At 40.0% G+C, this 20,791-nt stretch overlaps 1 protein-coding gene across 4 annotated transcripts in view; it reads left to right on the forward strand.

Moving 5' to 3' along the window:
• Npr3 (natriuretic peptide receptor 3) overlaps positions 1 to 15,913 on the forward strand; it is a 53,725-nt gene extending 37,812 nt beyond the window's left edge. For 3 of the 4 annotated variants that reach the window (XM_090332083.1, XM_090332084.1, XM_090332081.1), the window contains exons 4-8: positions 2,790 to 2,925; positions 8,878 to 8,972; positions 12,261 to 12,393; positions 14,473 to 14,560; positions 15,575 to 15,913. In XM_090332083.1, the coding sequence (XP_090188209.1) occupies positions 2,790 to 2,925; positions 8,878 to 8,972; positions 12,261 to 12,393; positions 14,473 to 14,560; positions 15,575 to 15,686 (564 nt within the window). In that variant the 3' untranslated portion in view covers positions 15,687 to 15,913. The remainder of the gene's footprint in view (positions 1 to 2,789; positions 2,926 to 8,877; positions 8,973 to 12,260; positions 12,394 to 14,472; positions 14,561 to 15,574) is intronic. The other variant, XM_090332082.1, reaches the window with a different exon arrangement.
• The last annotated feature ends 4,878 nt before the right edge of the window (positions 15,914 to 20,791 follow it).

The following is a 20,791-nucleotide window of genomic DNA, read 5'->3' on the forward strand; positions in this document are numbered from 1 at the left end:
ACTCAGGATCCTGAGATCTGAGGATCTCTGAATCCATCTCAAGGAGACAAATTTGAGAACCAATTTACCAGAAATAAAATGCCAGAAGTTAAGGAGTGAAGGTGTGGCTCAAGTAATGGAGTGAAAAACCTAAGCCTGAGTGAGAAGCCCTAAGTTCAAGCCCCAATACTAACACACACACACACACACACACACACACACACACACACACACACACACACTCGACTTTTGTTTGACTCTGTGAGAGAGCATTCAAGGGCCGATATCATGATTCCTACACATAAATTCCATCTGTGTGCCATATGGAACAGTAGTATTTTCTAGTGGAGATTACAAACTTTTCTTCTCATCCAGGTTGTTCAGTATAGAGCAGGGAAAAACAATGCTTGAGTTTAGGAATTTAATTAGGACTTATGGAATGGCAGGTATATAAGAAAATACCACTATGAAATCCCCTCACATTTACAATTAGTATATATATATTTAAAAGTGGTAAAGAATTGTATGGAAAAACTTATGGCTAGCGAGGGTATGAAGCCTAGGACAAATTGCTTAGGTTTTTGTTTTTTTGTTTTTGTTTATCTCATTGCAGTGCTCAGTAACAAGAGCATGGTCCGTCAGTCAGGACTTTGAGGTTCAAGTCTCGCTCTTTCCAGAGGCAGGGTCAGGGTACAAATCAAATGACCTGGTTCTTGTGTTCGAACTCTATACTTCTTTTCTTTCCTCCCTCATCCTTCCCCCTTCCGCTTAATTTGCACTTCCTTCCAATTTTCAGTGTCTATAATGTGCCAACGGGCTTTCCTCCCACTTAAAGACACCTGTGGAGGTGAGAATGTTCTTCTCCAGGAAAGCTGGTCTCTGGGGTTTTGCTTCTGGCTTGAGAGCCTGTGAGGTAGGTGTGATCAAACCTCCTCCTCCGCAGTGGCTGGGGTGCCAGCAAACCTTGGTGGGATCAGCAACTCTTCTGCTAATTTTGGCAGGAGAGGGAGACACTCAGTCACTTTAAGAAGAAAGGAGGTACAAGTTAGGATCCATTTGCAAATCAACCTAGCCAGGCATAACCCTGTGTTCAGAGTCATTCCTTCCCCCCCCCCCGCCCCTTTTATAGAACCTTCTAGGTTGTATTGGTTTTGAGCAGGTAATGGTTCTTTTTATCCAAGATGGTAGAAAATGTGGGGAAGGAAGGAAGAGAAAGGCCAGGCAGGAAATGGTGGTACCTGAATGTATAACTGGAGTCCTGGGTGGCCAATAACAAGGTGGTAATTCTGGACTGTGATTTTTGAGGGACAAACAGGAAAAGGAGAAGGAGGAGGAGGGGAGAGAGGAGGAGCGGGAAGAGGGGAGGAGGAGAGGAGGAAGGTAGGTGTATGAAACCAGCAGCATACCAGTTTAAGCAGGAAACAATTTACAGAGCCTATCACTAAGTCATATGGCAGAGGAAGACTGAGTAGAGTAATGCTCTTTGTGTCTTCCTTCCTTAGGGGGCAATTACACTACATCTAAGTGAAAGGTAACCAGATCTCCATATTTTACAAGTGCAGTTAAGTGATTTCTGTTCTGAGGATGGTTTCCCTGCGATTATCAAAGAAAAGAAGGGTCTTCAGAGAAATGTTTTATTGTGGCTTGAGAAGTTATAGAGCTAATATCTACTTATTAAAATTCATCAGCATGCCTGTTTTTTTCAAGCCACAATGACTTCATGGGCCAAGTGAAAAATGTTGTATCCCTTTAGAAAACTGAGCACAAGCAAAGCAGCAGAAAAATATCTTTGACTCATAGATGTTATTGCTGTATTATTCTTTGCCCAAGAAAATAATAATCCTGAGACTTAAATTTGACAGTTTAGAGCAAGAGCCAGCACCTGCCTGTTGTTTTCATGGTCCCAAGAACTGTTTTAGGTGTTTCAGATCCATGAGTTCATTTAATCCCCAGAAAAGCTCTATGAGATGAGTTAGTACTAAACCCCTACTTAATAGAATGGGAACTTGAAGATGGGTGAGATTAAGTAATGTGTCAGGGCTCAAAATGGACTGTGGATCTAGCCAGCTAACTTAGAGCTGTCTCATGAACCAGCGTCGGTCCCAGCCTCTACTTCTCCCAAAGGTCAGCAGGATCACCTAGCTGGGCTTGTGCCTGTTATGCTGGACAGAATTCAGTTCATAGTGTGGTAGAGGTAAGAGGTCTACCAGGGACACTGCACATGCATGAGGAGACTCAGTTTCTACTTAGTATAAACACATCAGTAAGTCATGTTGTACCTGATTTTTCCAGATGAGGAAACTGAGATGCACAATGAGGCAGAACACGGCTAAGAAGAGGCAGAGCAGCAAAAAGGGCCCATGCTTCTTATGCATTAATCAAGTCTATTTTTCAGCACTTGGTTGTAGAAAATCTGAAATATTTTCTTCTGCAAATAGGGCTTGCCATCCTTAGGGGTGCGATGAGGCCAAGTGTGACAGGGTATGTGTGTTCCTTGAACCAAGTGATGCAGAAGATCACTGTAGCTGTCTGCCAATCAGGCTCTTTCTAGAAATGAGCAGGCAGTGCCTCACATGGAGGCTTTACAGGGGATTTTCTTTGATTATCCAACCCGTTCCACCATCTTGGCATTCTACCATGGATATGTTTCCTGTAATAAAAAGGCTTTGATTTTCTTTGTAGCTTGTAATAGAACTTGTTTATAATTTTCTCAACAGCTCAAGATTGTATTTGTTCATTGCTTATTTATATTGTTAGGAAAGGTTAGTTTTCTGGTGCTTGGTGTCACCCAAATGGGATTTCCTTTGCAGGTTAACATGTTTGTTGAAGGGTTCCATGATGCTATCCTCCTCTATGTCCTGGCTTTACATGAAGTACTCAGAGCTGGTTACAGCAAGAAGGATGGAGGGAAAATTATCCAGCAGACTTGGAACAGGACATTTGAAGGTAAGGATTCGGTCTACACAGTGACAGCTGGGGCTGGCTAAGCTGCTGCTTCAGTGACTCTCTGTTGCAAGTGTGGATGCTTCCAGTGTCTTGTTTCCCCCAGTTTTCAAGTATGAATGGTGACTCTTGGACATCTGCCCAAAGCATTACAAGTCGGGATATAGTAAAGACACTTCTGCATATGTATCCATTGCTGCACTATTCACAATAACCAAATTATGGAAATACTCCAGAGGCCTACAACAAATGAGTGGACCAATAAAATGTTACACACACACACACACACACACACACACACACACACACGCACGCACGCACGTGTGCATGCGAATTTTGTTCAGTCATTAGAAAGAATAATATGTCATTTGCAGGGGAATGGATGAACCTAGAACAAAGCATGCCAAGTGAGGTGAGCAAAATTTAGAGAGATAAAGGGCACATGTTTTCTACCATATGTGGAAGCTAGATCGCAAATATAACCGGACATAATAGCCTATGAGAGACTCTAGGCATCCATGTACAAGCAAACTAAAATGAAGATACCCTTAAGGAAGGAACCCAAAGGTGTAACTCCTCTGAATGTTAAAATACTGTTTATTGAAATGAACTCTGGGAAATGGAAACATGGTTTTGTTTTGTTGTCGCTATTGTTGTGGTGGTTATGAGTATTTGGGTTTGCACTGGGTTCTTCTCTTTTAATGGGGAGGAGGGAGGGATGCAGAAAGGAAAGAAGGAAAAGTGAACAAATGCAATCATGCTGTTTAGTATACACTATGTGATAAATGACCTATATAACTTGAGGGCAGGGAGAGGAGGCAGAAACTAGGGTAAAACAAAGAAAAGGGTGACATTATGCAAAAAATAAATGCATTCATTCCCTGACTTATGAAATGGTAACCCTTTTGTACATCATCTTAATAATAATGGTAAAATTATATTTGAAAAGTAAAATTGGAAGAATTACTATCTTTAATAAATAAATAAATAAAATTGGTAAGATAAAAAAAATACGGATGGTAATAAAGAACATCCTGCCTGCTTCATAGGCTTGTTGTGAAAAATTAAATGCAATAATGATATGTGAACATATGTTTTTAAAAAGTCACCGAAAATTTGGTATGTCTTTTCTCCTGATTATTTGCATAACAACTTTATGCTTTTTAAAGTTATACTTAGTATGTTGGATGTGAATAATTATGTGGTTTGAATGGTTTATTATCTGTTATTCTTCACTAAAATAAGCTTTTTTAGTCATCAAAAAAGTATACTTGACAAAAGCCTCATTCATCACACAACAATAGTATATTTAAAAGATTTTTCATCAGTTTTTAAAAGAATTGTTAGTCTCATATACATTGACTATGTTGATGTTCGTAAAACTCAGAAGACATTAGCAGGAAAGGTTAAACTTGGTAGCTCAAGGTTAGCTGGTCTAGTAGGGCCCTTGGCTTTTAGTTGCATTTTATTTATCTCTTCTATCTCTCTATCTTCTATCTCTGCTTCCATTTTGAGACAGGATCTTGATATGTAGTAGGGGCTCTGATTTATGCTGCTGACCTTGAACACACAATCCTTCTGCTTTATTATCCTGAGTTCTGGGATTACAGGTGTTTGTCGTTTTGCGCAACACTTTTGACTATTGAAATGGTGAATACTGATTCTTTTGAATAGAGAAGTAAGTCAGTCAAAGTGGCTCACACCTGTAATCCTAGCTACTCAGGAAGCTGAGAACTGAGGATTACAGTTCAAAGCCATACCGGGAACTAAAGAATGTGAGAATCTTATCTCCAGTTAATCACTAGAAAGTGGGAAATGGGCTATGACTCAAGGGGTAGGAAGTAGCCTTCAGCTGAAGAGCTCAGACACAGTGCCCAGGCCCAAAGTGAGGCAATGGAAGCCAGAGTCTTTGGATCTGGTATGGTTATCAACAAGATGGATAGAAAGCCACTAGAGGAGTATTGATCGAAACCATCTGCCTTATGGCTGCCCTAAGAAAGACAAACTGCACTGTTTAAGAACTGTTAACACAGAATGCAGATTGTAGCATCAAAGATCAGGGGCCTTATTCCAGCCACTAACTCAGAAGTGCAGCTCTTTGTTTTCCCCTTTTCTGTAAGGAGGCTGTACTATTTGGTGACCCGCAAGGACCCTATTAGTTCTGCATTTAGTCGCCTTCCTTTGATGGGGGTATTCTTATATTTATTTTAATCACACTGGTGAAAATCTTCAAAGACAGGAACAAGTATGTCCAAGTTTTGATTTGAAGTGCATTTTTTTGTGGAAAATCTCATTCCACTCTGCGGCCTCAGCTTGCCTTCTGTTACTACAAAGGGCAGGACAGCTAGGGAAACATGAGAGTGGCTTGGGTAGTGGTTATGGTGGCTGCTGGTGGGTTTCATTTTTCCTTGGTGATTTCAATGGGTACCATGTCTTATTCCCAACAAGGGTGCCATCTCCTTTCACTTTAGACAGAGAGTAGGCTTTGGGTGAGTAGGCCTAGAGAATGCTCTTGATTTACTTTAGGTCTGACTGCTTCTGCTGAGGAAGTAGAGCCAAGTGGGGTAGCTCAGGGGGCATATTAGGACAAAGTCAAAACTTCCCAGAAGTTGTGCACAATACACTGAGAACCTGGTGTATGGGGACACAACCTTGGTCGGCCACATCCCATTCTTAGCTATTACTCACTACATGGTGTGGTCATTTTTGTTCTTGGTCTTCTGACAGAGGGACAGCAGCCAGAGTTGGGGGGGAAGGTGCATGCAAGGCAGCATGGAGGAAGGTTTTTGTAAGAAGGTCAGGTGCCCACAATGACTGGCATGTAGTTTTGCTTAGAGTCAAGGCACAGAGTATTCTCATTGGCCATCTTGAAGTTTCCATGCTGGGGCCAAGTCTACACAGTTGATTGGAAGTGAGTCCTGAAACACTTAACGGTATAACTCAGTCCGAAGTTAAAAGTCCCATTTGTTCAAATGTAAAGACAATTGAAGCCCAGGGAAGTTATGAGGTTGAGTGCTTTGAAGGGCCTATTTTATTTGCTAAACCACGATCCATTTTAGGGTAGCCCTAAAAAGAACTCAAAGGCATGTGCATGAAGAAAAACTCTTAAGCTTCCTAAAATCAAAAAAAAATTTTAATTTAAGTGGTCACTGTAAATGACCATTAAGTTGTCAAGGGAAAAGTACTCGGGTTGTTATTTGACAAATTTGGATTTTTATTGCCATGAAACCTGTGATCAACTCTCAAAACTTAGAATAAATGGCCTGGGATGAAGCTGAGTTTCCTGTGCATGAGAGGTCAGAGGGACAAAGCAAACAGGACTGAGGCACCAGCCTCAAGTTCCACTACAGTCAAATAAAAATGTGGAAGGTCACATTACTTAGGGACAGGAAAATTCTGCTCTCAACCTGACAATCTCACCTTCTGCCAGATACTCTCAGATGAAGTCTCACTTTGCTAATTGGAAAATGAAGATTCTCACCCCACTTCTTGGCAGAAGGGTAATAACTTAAAGGTGTAATGAGGCCTTGGATTACTAGGACTTCTTATGAAATACACTGCAAAACACCCAGCAAGATACATCCTCACAAATACCTCTGAACAGAATGACAAGTGGTTTGGGATCATCCATATGCTTGGAAATAGATAAATATATATTTGCATGAATCAAAAATGTACTTAATACTTAAAAGTTTAACAGACTGTTAAGGATGGTGATGGGTTTATACATCCTTTGTGACTAGCCTATATTAAAAAATAAACAAAAAAAATGAAGATGAGTGGTAGCCCCATTCTGTTTCCAGAAATGTAAACCCAAGTCTGGAAAAATCAGTGGCCCTTTCAAACCACAACCCAAAGGACAGTAAACCCAAATGCCTATCCTTTCCAAACCAAACTCCAGGATGGAACTTTCCCTTGGGATGCTCTCTTCGGACATTCATTTTACTGAGAGACTCAGGACTTCCAGAGAGAAACAAATAAATAGAAGCCACAATTAAGAATTACACCCAACTCTCCCCCAAGGAAATTGAATAGCTTTAGTTAACTGGAAGATAATGGATGCATGCATTCACCCACTTAGCCAACATATTTAACATCAATCAGTAGGTGCCTGGTTTCTTGTTATTAGTTGCTCTAAGCTTCCACTGCCAGCCAAAGCAAGTAGATGCAAGGCTTGCCATGGGCTGTCCACCCTTTTCCACTAGATATACTACTCCCTCCGACCCCATACACATGAGCCTTCTCTCCAAGAACCTCACAGTTCCTCCGATTCTTTTTGGCCTTTGTTCTTCTATAAAATGTAGCTAAGCCAGTATTTCTACTTAGATGCTGACACTTTCGACTGGTGCTTATTTGAATCCTAGATTTCTCCCATGTACCTAAAAGATCTGTGCTTTTTTACTCACCCCTTGATTACCCAAATAAGTAAAAGCTGAGTATCCCTAAATCCTTAAAACCAAACATCTAAAACATGACATAGTCCAAAATCTGAAACTTTTGAGTGTTGAAACCATACGGTTGAAAAGTCTTTCCCATGAAAGTTGGCTTCATGCCAAGAATTGCTTAAAATCATCTTCCAGTTCTTGTATATGGTATATGAGTACATAAATGCATTTTGTGTTTTGACTTGGATCCCACCCCCACGATACTTCGCTATGCATATGTAAATATTCCAAATTCTGAAAAAATTCTAAAATTGAGATCATTTCTGGTTCTAATATTTTGTATCAAGGTTGCTCAATATCCTTTATTAATAATAATCATAGTGGTAGCAATAGTAGTAATATAATAATAATATATAATGTAATATAATATAGGAGGAAAGCAAGTAACTTAGAAACTAAGAACTACTTTCCTGGCTTTATCTCATCATCATCTCACGAGCTTCTCAGTGGGGGTGTAGCATGCCTGTTTTACTATTGTTAGGATGAGACTTAGAAGACTAAGTTTATTCCTCAAGGTTGTAGAGGTAGATAATGTCAAATTGGGATTCCTTCCAAGCTGTCAGATTCCATGGTGAACTAGCTCAAATCCCAAATCTGGGCTCCTCCTGTTTTGAGCAGAGATTGTGTATGGTTTATCTTATCCACAGCATTAATTTCAGCACCTAGTAACCTTCTGCGTAACATCTGAGTAGACAGCATGTAAATGCATTTGAGATCAAGTCACATTGGTCTTTTTCACCAGGCTATTGCCTGGATGACCCATGAAGTGCTTAAATCTACTTGGCTGTGTATAGAAGCAGTCATATAGGTAGGTGTTGGTGGCTCATATCTGTAACCCTACCTATTCAGGAAGCTGAGATCTGAGGATCACGGTTCGAAGCCACCCTGGGCAGAAAAGTCCCTATGAGACCCTTATCTCCAACTAACCACTCAAAAATTGGAAGTGGTGCTGTGGCTCAAGTGGGGGAGTGTTAGTCTTGAGCACAAAGATGTCCAGTACCCAGGCCCTGAGTTCAAGCCCCACAAACAATGAGAAGAACAACAACAAGAAACAATCATATGAAGTGCATTCTCCAAATCCTGAGTGGGAACTGATTTCACTGATACTCCAGTGTATATTATCCCACAGTTAACAGGAAGCCATGACATCTTCACATCTTACCATGCCTGCTTTTTTAGAAAGATTATTTCCATTCTCAGGCCTAAGCATGTCACTTTCAGAATTCGTCTTAATCTTTAAAAATAAAAAAGAAACATATTCCCTAAAGAAGATCATTTCTCTTTCTTTTCATTTTTTAAATGGAGAAATGTTAAGAATTTAGGAATGCAGACACAGATGAAATTACAATGGCTTTTTAAAGGCCAACAAAAATGCTCAAGGTCTGATGCTATTCCCTGTGGTGTAGTTTATTTGAAAAAAAAATGTCCTGTCAATTCATATTCTTGTTTGTCTTGGCAGACAGAGGTATTTGAAGTGGGTAACGCAGAGCTTTCCCCTCTCGTCCTGTAGGTATCGCTGGGCAAGTCTCCATCGATGCCAATGGAGACCGGTATGGGGACTTTTCTGTGATTGCCATGACTGACACAGAAGCAGGGACACAGGAGGTAAGCACACGAGCGCTGCACCAGCCACCACTTCTGTGAAGGGGTGTCCAAAGACTGTCCCCAAAGTAGTCACCAGATAAAGATGAGTTTCCAAATAGGGAGCCCTCACTGTTACACCGAGGATGTTGGGGAAATGTCAGGAAATAGTTCCATGCAGAAAGCCTGCCTTACAAGTGGTCCTGAATCACTCAACACACCCGACACAGCAGAGCACTGGATGAAAAGAAAAACTAAACTCTAGGTACCCCTGAAATTCTTGGGACATCTCTTTTTGTTAGTTAGTTACAAACTCTGCATGCATTACTACTTCAAAAGATGGCATAGGCCAGGATTATGCTTTATATTGGTAATCCCTGAGCTAACACAGGACAGTCACAAATCTGAGGTCAGCCTGGCCTACACTGAAGACCCTGTCTCAAACATCAAAACAAAAAAAAATGAAATGAACTTGATGTCGTTTCAAGATATCATAAATACAAAGAAGATAATGCTGTAGAAGCAAAGAAGAGACTCTCTTGGTTACGGAGGGTATGAGATGACTGCCTCAGTCATATGGCAATTGTCATACTTTGGTAAAGACCTAGAATTCTTTTTAATGTGATGCAACACAGCCTTGGTCTAGAGAGAAATGAGATAGCTCCTCGTTACCCAGGAGCCTCGTGCCCTGTACCCAGGCCAAAGAGAAATCCTAAGACCCAGAACAGGAAGGAGCTCCCAGACCCAGACCCAGGTAACTGACCCAGCAGACACCTTAAGCAAAAACTGAGGTTTGGAACTACATCAGGAAAGAATAGTGATATTCCAGTGGTCCAAGAGCCAATCCAGACACAGTTCAGCCTGGTAATGAAGGAGCAAAAAGGGTAAAATCATCAGAAGAGAATGGCCTCTCTACTTAGAAAGGGCCAAACAGGAAGTTCCTAAAATATAATCAGTAGTGTTTTAATTGGGGTGTGTGTGTGTGTGTGTGTGTGTGTGTGTGTGTGTGTGCCTGCCAGTCCTGGGGTTTGAACTCAGGACCTGGGTGCTTTTTTTACTCAAGGCTACAGCTCTACCATTTGAGCCACAGATCCATTTCCAGCTTTTTAGTAGTTCATTGGCAATAAGAGTCTTACGGAGCCAGGAGCTGGTGGCTCACACCTCTAATCCTAGCTACTCAGGAGGCTGAGATCTGAGGATCATGGTTTGAAGCTAGCCTGGGCAAAAAAAAATTGCAGAAAAGTTCCAATTAACCACCAGAAAACTAGAAGCAGTGCTTGGCTCAAAGTAGTAGTGTTAGCCTTGAGTTAAAAAAGCTCAGGGGCAACTTAAAGAGTCTTCTCTGAAGAAGAAATAAGAATATCCTATAGACACATAAAGAAATGCTTGATATCTCTGGCCATAAAAGAAATGCAAATCATAACAAATCTAAGATTCTACCTGACTCCAGTTAGAATGGCCAGGATCAAGAAATCTAATAACAACAGATGCTGGCGGGGATGTGGCCTGGAGGGATCACTACTACACTGTTGGTGGGAGTGCAAACTCGTTCAACCACTATGGAAAGCAGTATGGCAGTTCCTCAAAAGACTAAACATAGAACTCCCCCCTATGACCCAGCAATTCCATTACGTGGCATTTACCCACTCGTCCATGAATCAAGGACATAGCACAACAATGTTAGCTGCAGCACTATTTACCATAGCAAAGATATGGAACCAACCCAGATGCCCCTCAGTTGATGAGTGGATCAACAAGATGTGGTATTTATACACAATGGAATTCTATGCTGCTGTCAGAAAGAACGACATTGCCCCATTTGTAAGGAAATGGAAAGACTTAGAAAAAATTATATAAAGTGAAGTAAGCCAGACTCAAAGGAACATGGGCTCAATGGTTTCCCTCATTTGTCATAATCAGTAGAAACCTTGGGCTCTCCTAGCAGAGATTTACAATGGAGTAAAACCTAGATACATAAGGCCATATAGTATGACACTAAATGAAAGGACCTCCAGGATATAGAAACAAAAGCCATATAATGAGTGATTGTTGTCCTTAATGTACTATGTTATCTCTCATCTCTTGGTTGTCTCATATTGTTACAGTATTTTACCTTGTTATCTGATATATATGTGTGTGTGTGTGTGTGTGTGTGTGTGTGTGTGTGTGTGTGTGTGTATTTGGTTATTTGAAATATGATAGGGAAGGGGGGAAACAAGATGAGAGGTGGGGGTTGGGGGAGGGAAATGGAGACCAAAACATGAGAAAGGGTATCCATGTTTGTGAAGCAATGTACCTTCTATCTGGTGAATATAATGTAACCCTTCTATTAATTACAATAAAAATATATGGAAAAAAAGCTTAGAGACAGCACCCAGGCCCTGAGTTCAAATCCCCAAAACCCTTCCCTTTTACCCTCACTCCCTAAAATAAAGTATCATGGACTTAATTTTTTTTTTTTTTTTGCTCAGGCTACCTTCCAAGTTACAATCCTCAGATCACAGCCTCCTGAGTAATGAGGATTACAGGTGTGAACCACTAGTGCCCAGCTCTAGAGACTTAATCCCAAGTCACATCAAATGAGCAAAGAGAGGCCATGCAACTGTTCGATGCTTAGCCTGAATCTTCAGTGGCCTGACTCTCTAGGCTATACCCCTGAGGGGGTGGCATGTGCATTTCAGTTGGCAGACCATTTGGTTGCTATCTCTATGGAGATGGTTAGTGCGGGGCCCTATCTGATGAGCCAGAACAAAAGCCACGAATGCCAAGATAATTTTCATTGGGAAATAAGAAATCTTACCTTCCTGCTAAGTAGGCATTCTAAGGAATACCCAGGGATCACTGATGGCCACCCTTGGTTGTACCACCTTCTCCACATCCATACCCTTCCGAGGCTGCATGACAGGGAAAGTTCCCCTCCTGGGAGGAGAGGAGAGGTCCCATTCTCCACCCCAGCAGTGCACAGAGCACAGGGAAGCCTGGTGCTCCCCATCCTTCTGGAACACTCTCCACCCTGCCCAGGGGAGCTGACCAGATGAGCAGCAGCACTCGGGCCCTCGGCACCCACAGGCAGCTCAGAGGTCAGGCTGTGCATTTCAGGGAGCAGTGGCACAAGGCTGTGAGCTCTGGGCCTCCTTTAGAAACTGAGAATATTGGCCTTTCCTTTTGTAAGTTTGTATAATTTTTTTTTTCTGTGTACGTGCTACTGAGGAATCGAACCCAGGTCTTCATGCATACTAGGCAAGCACTTTGCCACTAGGCCAAACTCCCAGCCCTGTCCTTTTGTAAGTCTGGTGTTGGGCTTTTCTGTAGGTTATTGGCGATTATTTTGGAAAAGAAGGTCGTTTTGAAATGCGGCCGAACGTGAAATATCCGTGGGGCCCTTTGAAACTGAGAATAGATGAAAGCAGAGTCGTGGATCACACCAGCAACCCCTGCAAATCATGTAAGTTCAGAGACGTAATTTGCGGGCTGTTAGTCTCAGGGCCATGCACAGCGAATGCACGGCTGTGCCTCAACAGTCCAGACTTCCAAAGTTTCAATTTCTTCCTCCGATGTGCTGAAACACACAGGTAGAAGCTTCCAGGTCTTTCTAACCTTCCATAATTCTCTCCCTAAATGGTTGAAGATTCTTTAGACCATTTCTTCCTCTCATCTCTTAGTCATTTGTGGTTTCTACTGTTAGAGAAAAAAGAGGCTATCAATTACTAAATATCATCTACTTATTTATCTCATCTAATCTAAATCTAGCAAGTCTCCTGATTTTATAAATTTATAGTATTCTCTCAGATCCTCAGAATCAAATGGACAATGCCCCTCCTCCACTTTGGCTTTGTTCATGCTTCAGTCTAGAGAAGTTCTCCTCTTGAGTTCCTGCTCCTCCTCCTCCGCCGCTTCCTTTTCCTTTTTTTTTCTCTCTTTCTCCACCTCCTGATCATGCTTCTCTTCCTTTTTCTCTTCTTATTTTCTCTTGAGATAGGGTCTTGCTACACAGCACAGGCTGGCCTTGACCTTCCTACTACTTCCTCAGCCTCTCAAATGCTTGGATGACAGGCATATGCCACCATGCCCTTAAACACCTGAAGCTTCACCAGCTGGAAAATAAGCTTAAAATAATATATTTTAAAATATATAGTCTTATAAATACCCTATGAGTATAAAAATTGTTAGGTAGTATTTTCTTAGAGAGATCCTTTTATAAACTGCTACGGGTTCTTCTTTTGGCTAGATGATCATTTTAGGCAAAGAGAGAAACAGTCTCAACACATTGCTCATTATGCTTTAAATTATAAACTGCATTCTGAGAAGTATTAAAGAAAAAGTATATTGAGAACACAGTTTCTTGAGTTATTTGGTATGGATTTGAAATCCCACTCCTGTTACTTGCTGCTTTTGTGACCCTACAGAGTTCCTTCATTTGTTTAAGCTTCATTGTTCTCATGTGTAAAACAACAACAAAAAAAACATATTCTGTTCTTCAGTCTTCTGAATCGAGGAGTAAATGAGAGAATATATAGAAGACTATATACTAAATTATTTATATGAGAGCTAGCTATTTGCTTTTTTCCCATGACTGGGACACTCTTGAACATAATCACTTAAACTTGTTATTCATGTTTTACACAAAGCTATAAAGGAAATTTTGACATGAAGTATGGCTTTGGTGAGAGAATATCTAAAAACAGAACATTGACCCAATGAATTTTCCACCAACTCTTCTTGCACTTTGAAGTGTTACCATCCATCTGTATAAATCAGAACTGTTAGGCCAATGTCCTGCTCTATTTAGCTGCTTTCTTTAACTATAAACTCAGAGTGTGGCTATATCTGAAATCTTCAGTTTTTTATTTTCCTCAAATCCATCTTGAACCTGTTTCTAGTCCCATTTTGCTTTTTTTACTTTAATTTTATTTTTATAATCTTATTGATCTTATTTGTGTGTGTGTGTGTGTGTGTGTGTGTGTGTGTGTGTGTGTGTGTGTGCAGGCCCGAGTGCACAGTTGCTGGTACTAGTGTCTGAACTGGGGGCCTCTTGCATTCTCACTTGGCTTTTTGCTCAAAACTATTGTTCTACTACTTGAGTCACACTTTTCCTCATTTTTTTGCCAGTTCTGTGGGTTGACCTCAGGGCCTGAACACTATCCTTGGGCTTTCCCCAAGGCTAGCACTCTACCACTTGAGCCACACCACCACTTCTGGCTTTTTCTATGTATGTGGTACCGAGGAATCGAACCTGGGTCTTCATGCATGCTAGGCAAGCACTCTACCATTACGACAAACTCTCCCGGCCTTCTACTCACTTCCTGAGATTGGTGTTTTACTTAGTACTTTTTCCAAAGTGTTTTTTAAATGTTTCACTAGGCAAAAAAAAAAAATCAATAAATAATCCTGGATCTTTCAGAAAACGATTCTTAAAAAGAAAGGAAAATCTGCTTTGGAGGGTGACACTTTCCTAGTGAATGCAATTCAGAGCACTTCCGTTTATTTCTCTACGTGAACACTGATTCTCTGTTTCCTTTTCAAGCAGGTGGCCTAGAAGAATCAGCCGTGACAGGGATTGTCGTGGGGGCCTTACTAGGAGCTGGTTTGCTAATGGCCTTCTATTTTTTCAGGTACGGATCACTGATAAATGCACCCACTTTTATTGCTTTTGCCTTTTGTCTTTGCACAGTGCTTCATGTTGTTTGTCCACATCTTTTTTCTTAATGAAGCCTGGTGGTACACAGATCTCAGCAATTCTTTTGGTGTGATGTCAGATTTGGTGGTTGGTGAATTCACATAGCTGGTGCTTGGCTCATGGATTTCTTTTGTACTCCTTGCCCTCATCACCTGTGGGCTAGAGAACTGCCGCCATCCTTTGATCATAGATACTGACAAGAATTTGAACCACTCATTAAATGCATGAGTGGAGAGGGAATGCAGACAAAGGGTAAAATGAACTTCCCCCTCTTCAGAACCCTAGTTCAGAACCAGGTGCGTGTTCTCATCATCTTAAAAGAAGAGGGAGCTCCAATGCTTTCAGGCTAATCTGTGCTTTGTATTTGGACAGCATAGATGCTGAGTTATACTATGGCTAACCCCCAAAGTTTGAAAAGTTGTAATCTGCATGTGTGTTCATGATCTGATTATGATACTCTGTCCATTCCTTTGTCATCTTTGGTGGCTGCACTTGTGGCTTTTTCTGTAAGTCATCAACTCGAGGTTTCTTTATTTCTGCATGGAAATGTAACTCTGGGTGTATATGACCCTTTGTGAGAACAATTGGATTCTGTTACTTTGGGTCACAGTACTAACTTGTTAATCTGATCTTTATCTGAGCCATATCCTGGGAGCCAAGCAGGGCTTTTGGGGGCAGAACAGACAAGACTTAACCTACCAGGCACCCAGGGAAGAAGGGAAAGGCTTGTTCTGTGGCATTTGGGAAGGCATGCCAATTTTTCTCCTTTAATAAGGACATAACGCCTTGGGGCACTGTACTTTAATCTCTGATCAGGGTTTCATTTTCTGTCACTTCTCATTTATCAAACCAAACCCAGATGTCCCTAGAGGGCATATTTGTAAGAGAAACCATAGTATTTTGCAATCAAGTGAGGTTTTATTACTGCATTCACTCTCCCTTTACCCAGGAAGAAATACAGAATAACCATTGAGCGGAGAAACCAACAAGAAGAAAGTAACATTGGAAAACATCGAGAGTTGCGGGAAGATTCCATCAGATCCCATTTTTCAGTCGCTTAAAAGATGTCTTTTCTTTTTCTTTTTTTTCTTCCTGCTTGAGATTCCTCAAGGAGATAGATGGGATGAAAGACTTCAAAGGAACAGAAGAGGCATTCTTAAAGAATTCATTCTTTCAAGCAGTTACCATTGTATTCCAAAATTTCTTTAGAAGCTCAGGAACTTTATTAATCACCATCTGCCTCCCTGTCTTTCATCTCATCACAAACAAATATAAGGCTAGAACATCATTCTCTGTTCCATGTCCCTACTCCTTGGAAGGTCATCTGATTAGACTTATATTGTGAAAATCTGATGTCTCCCTTTCAGGGAGCCTTGCGGAGACATTGCACACAAGGATATAAACATGTGTTTTCTGAGATCAAATGTTATGTAGCTAGAATAAAAATCATGTTGACAAGTAGAATATTCTTGGAAAGAATTTAGCAGCCAATAAGAGGAAAAGATAATGAAAAGATTTCAAGGTTGGAAATTCTTAACACCATGCTCTGGAGCTGGTAGGCAGGTTTGTGCTGATGACTGCTCTCTGGTTGGCAGCTCATATTCAGATCTGACTTTGTATCTCAAGAAAGGATTCTCCATGTCTTTATCAGAGTCTCACAAAAGCTACTCTGGAATGTTGTAAATATTAGGAATGGCAGGAGGATTTATATAAGAAAAGCAAGTTTAAAGTATTTCTCTTTTTTAATGTAAAAAAATGAAAGGACCCTATTTCATGCTAACATTTTATTTTTAAGTATTTTAATCTTATATTTTGGTATTAAAATGTGTCTATTTTTTCATTTTGAAGATTAAATTTTACTTATATTTTAAAAGTATGAGTAACATGTACAACAAACCAATGACAATGGCAGATGCTTCTCTATATTTCCTCTTCCCCTTGGCCTTAGCCAATCACTCATTGCTGTTTTGGTTACAATCAGAAAATGTGTTGAGAGTACAAACTCTACAGGAGTGCATGGAGTTTAAACCATTGTTTTATTTTAAATGCAAATTCTCTTAGGACTATATCCCTTCCTAATTCTGGCCAAATGATGAGTTTCAAGATCCAGAGTGAAAAGAGTTGAAAAGGGTTAGGTTTTATCAAAGGAAGTAGTCCCATTTCCTCAAGAAGAATTTAATAGTGAGAATTTAATGGTGAGGATCTTGGTTAAAGGAAGGAATCAAAATATCTACTATGGGACTAGAATGTAGCTCAGTGACAAAGTGGTTGCCTAGCAAGTGCAACATCCTGTACCAGAAAAGAAAAACAAAACACAAATATAAAAACAAAAAGTAATACAGTTAAATACTTACTATGTCCACTTTCATTCAATCCCATCGAGCTTTATGTCATCTACCGAACACCCATGTTGACTATGGGTTTGGGCAAGGTTGGGTAACTATTTCCTGGATGTTTACTTTACACCCAGTGCTGTGCACAGAGGTTTAAACTCAGGTTGCCACTTTACTTATCATCTGTGGAGAAAACAGGCAGTGGTGGATAGGAAGCCTGTCCAATGCATAGGCCATTTTATAATAATGCCACTAGGATCTGTCGAGCACTTGAAGCAACTTTCAAAATCATCTTCACACCTTTACAAAGCAATGAATACTGAGAAAAAACAGGGAACTTGTAGGCTGTCCTGGGAGTGATGGGGATTGTAGCTCACCCAGGTAATCTTGGAAGGAAGTCACATGAACACAACACAGCATGTTCGAGACATGGCACCATGCTTGCTTCCCTGGAGGGGACTGCAGTCCTTACTCAAAGTGAATGGATTATTTTTCTGTGAGGTGAGTTTCCCCTCTATTGTTTGAAAGCAGGATGCTAGTCACATGATGAAAGAATTAAATATGACGAACAGAACTAATGACTCCAGAAATTCTAGTGCTGCAGTAGAGTTTGGGAAATACAATGAAAGCAAAATGGGAAGGTTATATTAATTCTAATCAGAGAGCTTATTTCTCTCTCATTTTTAATGCTGGTTTCTATATATGTTAGAGGTATTCAGTTCCTCTATTATTATTATTTGTTTGAGGGGAGGGACAGAAAGCACTACACTAACCTTCTACCTGGTTTTGGTCTTTGGGCCTAAACATTCTAACCTTTATAGAATGTGTGGAATGCCAACAATTAGACCAAATAGCTTCACTTTCCATGTCATGTAGAAGAATACTTATAAATTTAACAATTCCTAAATAAGACTGTAACTATACGTAGGCATTTAGTCTTTTAAAAGACAAGTCATGGGCCGGGAGTTTGGCCTAGTGGTAGAGTGCTTGGCTAGCATGCACGAAGACACGGGTTCAATTCCTTAGTACCACATACATAGAAAAAAGCTGGAAGTGGTGCTGAGGCTCAAGTGGTAGAGCTCTAACCTTGAGAAAGTCCAAGGACAGTGCTCAGGCCTTGAACTCAAGCCTAGGACTGGCAAAAACAAGACAAGTCATGAAATTTCTGGAATATGGATTTAATACCTTTTAATTTTAAAGAAATTCTCAAGTTCCTAAGATTAATGGCTGTTTACATGTCTTTTGCTTGCCTTTTTTATACACTAGAATCTTCATATGAGTCACCAAAGCTCTATGTAAAGTTTTAAGAATTTATTAAGTTAGGAAACTTTTCCTGAAATTGTGTTTAGTCCAATATAGCCATGAATTAAGACCTCTTTAGATGGTATTTAGGGACTTAAATTCATATTTCAGGAGCTACAATTTATACAACAAAGTAAGTAGAGTTCTAGTTCTTAAGTAATTCTATAAATTTTTTATCTTGAAATCCAATGGGTTCCAATTTCAAAAGGGATTTTTTTATGAATCTATTTTAATCTGGTCAAACGTAAGATACAATGACACATATAGGTCAAAAGGAAAATATTCTTTTTGCTGTAGGAAGTGCAGCTTTTATAATCATTTTTATTGTCTTACATTTTGGAAGAGGGGAAGAAACTCAGAAATTAAGAACCCTCCACAGAGAGCCCTTATCTCTTCTGGGACAACCACAGTCTTGACAAGGAAGCTTCTGTAAACATTACACATCTCTGGCGAACTACCAAGTTGTGCAACCTTATGATAGTTCCTTACACTTCAGAAGCCATGTTAAGTGGAGAAAGAAAACACATATGGAAAGAAAACAAATGCCTTCTTTCTTCTCTCTTAAACCCAAAGACTTTTGCTTGACATTCCAAGTTAGATCTCCTAGAATTCTCAGAGCATTAACTCACTCAAGGCACACGTGCCTTCTTTGCCCTTAATTTACCATTCATCTTTTGATGGGTGATAATTTTTAAAGGACTTAAAAAACGCCATGGTAGACCTCACAGACAGACAGAAATGAATTCAGAAGCAAATTCTGTTGGTTCTGCCAGTGAAATAGATGTATACAAGTCTCTTAGGAAACCAAATAGCATGTATGCTACCCAGTATTAGGAAACTTAATAAGCCAGAAGGAATGAGAGAGTGCCTTTGTTTCATGGGGCAGAAGAAATTCAGATCTCAGGTGGATACAACTAAAAAGGCAGATGCCAATCCAACTTTGACTCCACCTATGTGTCATGGATTTTGTTTAGTTAAACCCTGTGGTTCAGGGCTTCATAAAGTAATGAGCTGAAGTTCTTATCTAAAAACAGAGAATGTGTCTTAGGGCATCATTGAAAAAGAGAGAATGAGCTGATGGCATTCATAGAGACCAGATCTCTTTTTTAGCTGGTCTTTAAAACAGAAGAATCAACAAGAATGTATTCATTTTCCAATGGCCAGCCTCAGTAAGAAGCTTTAGACATTCTGAGCAAGCATGTGTAAATCCTGATCCTCCAAAAAAGATGAAAGAAGGCTACTTTGCAAGCTGCTACTGTCTTTACCACCCTTTCATCCTCCAACCCCACCCATCATCCATCAAAAGATGTGTCAGCATCTTGCCAAAGCAGGCGGGAACTTGTGAGTAACCCTCCATACTTTCTCAGAGGAGAAAAACACAAAATAGTACTGGTTGTAGAAAGGTAGTTCACTTCAAATCAGAGCACTTATTTGGCCACACATGCCTGGGGCAGAGTTCAACCCTGTGATTTGCATCTACTCCAAAGATCCCAACTTTGGTTATCAGCATGCAGATTCCACAAATGTTTCTTGCCTGGACTCCAGAATCAAAATAACTTTCAAAAGGTGCTGGGTTGGAGTTTGTTCAAATTTCTCCATTAACCACTACTTTTTATTCATACCAAAGGCAAGGAATTCCTAAAACAACCTATGTTGATGTTCTAAGCTACTTCACACACAAAGAAAGCGTTTCAATGGGAGCTGAGTCTCAGAGGCAAAAACCCGTATGGTATGAGCATCTTTGGATGTGTCAAGTGCCAGATGATTCCTAGTGGAGAGAGCTGAACAGGTAGAATGAAGAGTTAGTTAAACAGTTGCACTGCTTTGATTTACATTTAATGACCTCCATTTCTATGCACAAGGAATAAAGGACCCATTAATTACGTTCAAATCATAATGTAAGCTACCAAACGACATTTATTTTTTTATTTGCTGGGAGAATAAAGCTGTTAAAACATATTTGGAGGCAGATAAAGCCAGAAATCTTAGAAATGGAGTGTCTTTTTATTATTCAATGCCATAATATGAAAATGTTGTGTGCCCTAAATTTCAAAGGACAGCAATGAAATACCCACTGAGTAGCATACAGATGCTTTGAATTTGTAGACCTTTGGGATGCTATCTGGAATCAAAACTTTTTTCCCTGTGCATAATTGAAACCAAGAGACAACATGGAGGATCTTTTCTGCAGCCTATGTCTTCTGGGCCATGTTATTGATTGTTAATTTAAATAAAGGACTACAAAACAATACAAACCATGAGTCTGGTAGAAAAGTAAAAGATCTGTACAAGCTACATACATTTATTAATCTAATGTAAGTAGAACAATCTGCATATAATGTGATTTAATTTATTTTGTGTAGAAAATGAAAATAACTGGATTTAACCCTTGTTTTGTATAATATATTTCTGGTGCAAACTGGTCATTTAAAGTATCTACTTCATTTGGTGTCTGGATATAAATGTGTATATGTTCTTGTAAATGTTGCTATTAAGCAAGAATGCCACATATTCTGAGTATAACAATGTGT

The sequence above is a fragment of the Megascapheus bottae genome, chromosome 4 (genome assembly GCF_031878675.1).
Source record: "Megascapheus bottae isolate mThoBot1 chromosome 4, mThoBot2.hap1, whole genome shotgun sequence".
Taxonomy (NCBI): Eukaryota; Metazoa; Chordata; class Mammalia; order Rodentia; family Geomyidae; genus Megascapheus; species Megascapheus bottae.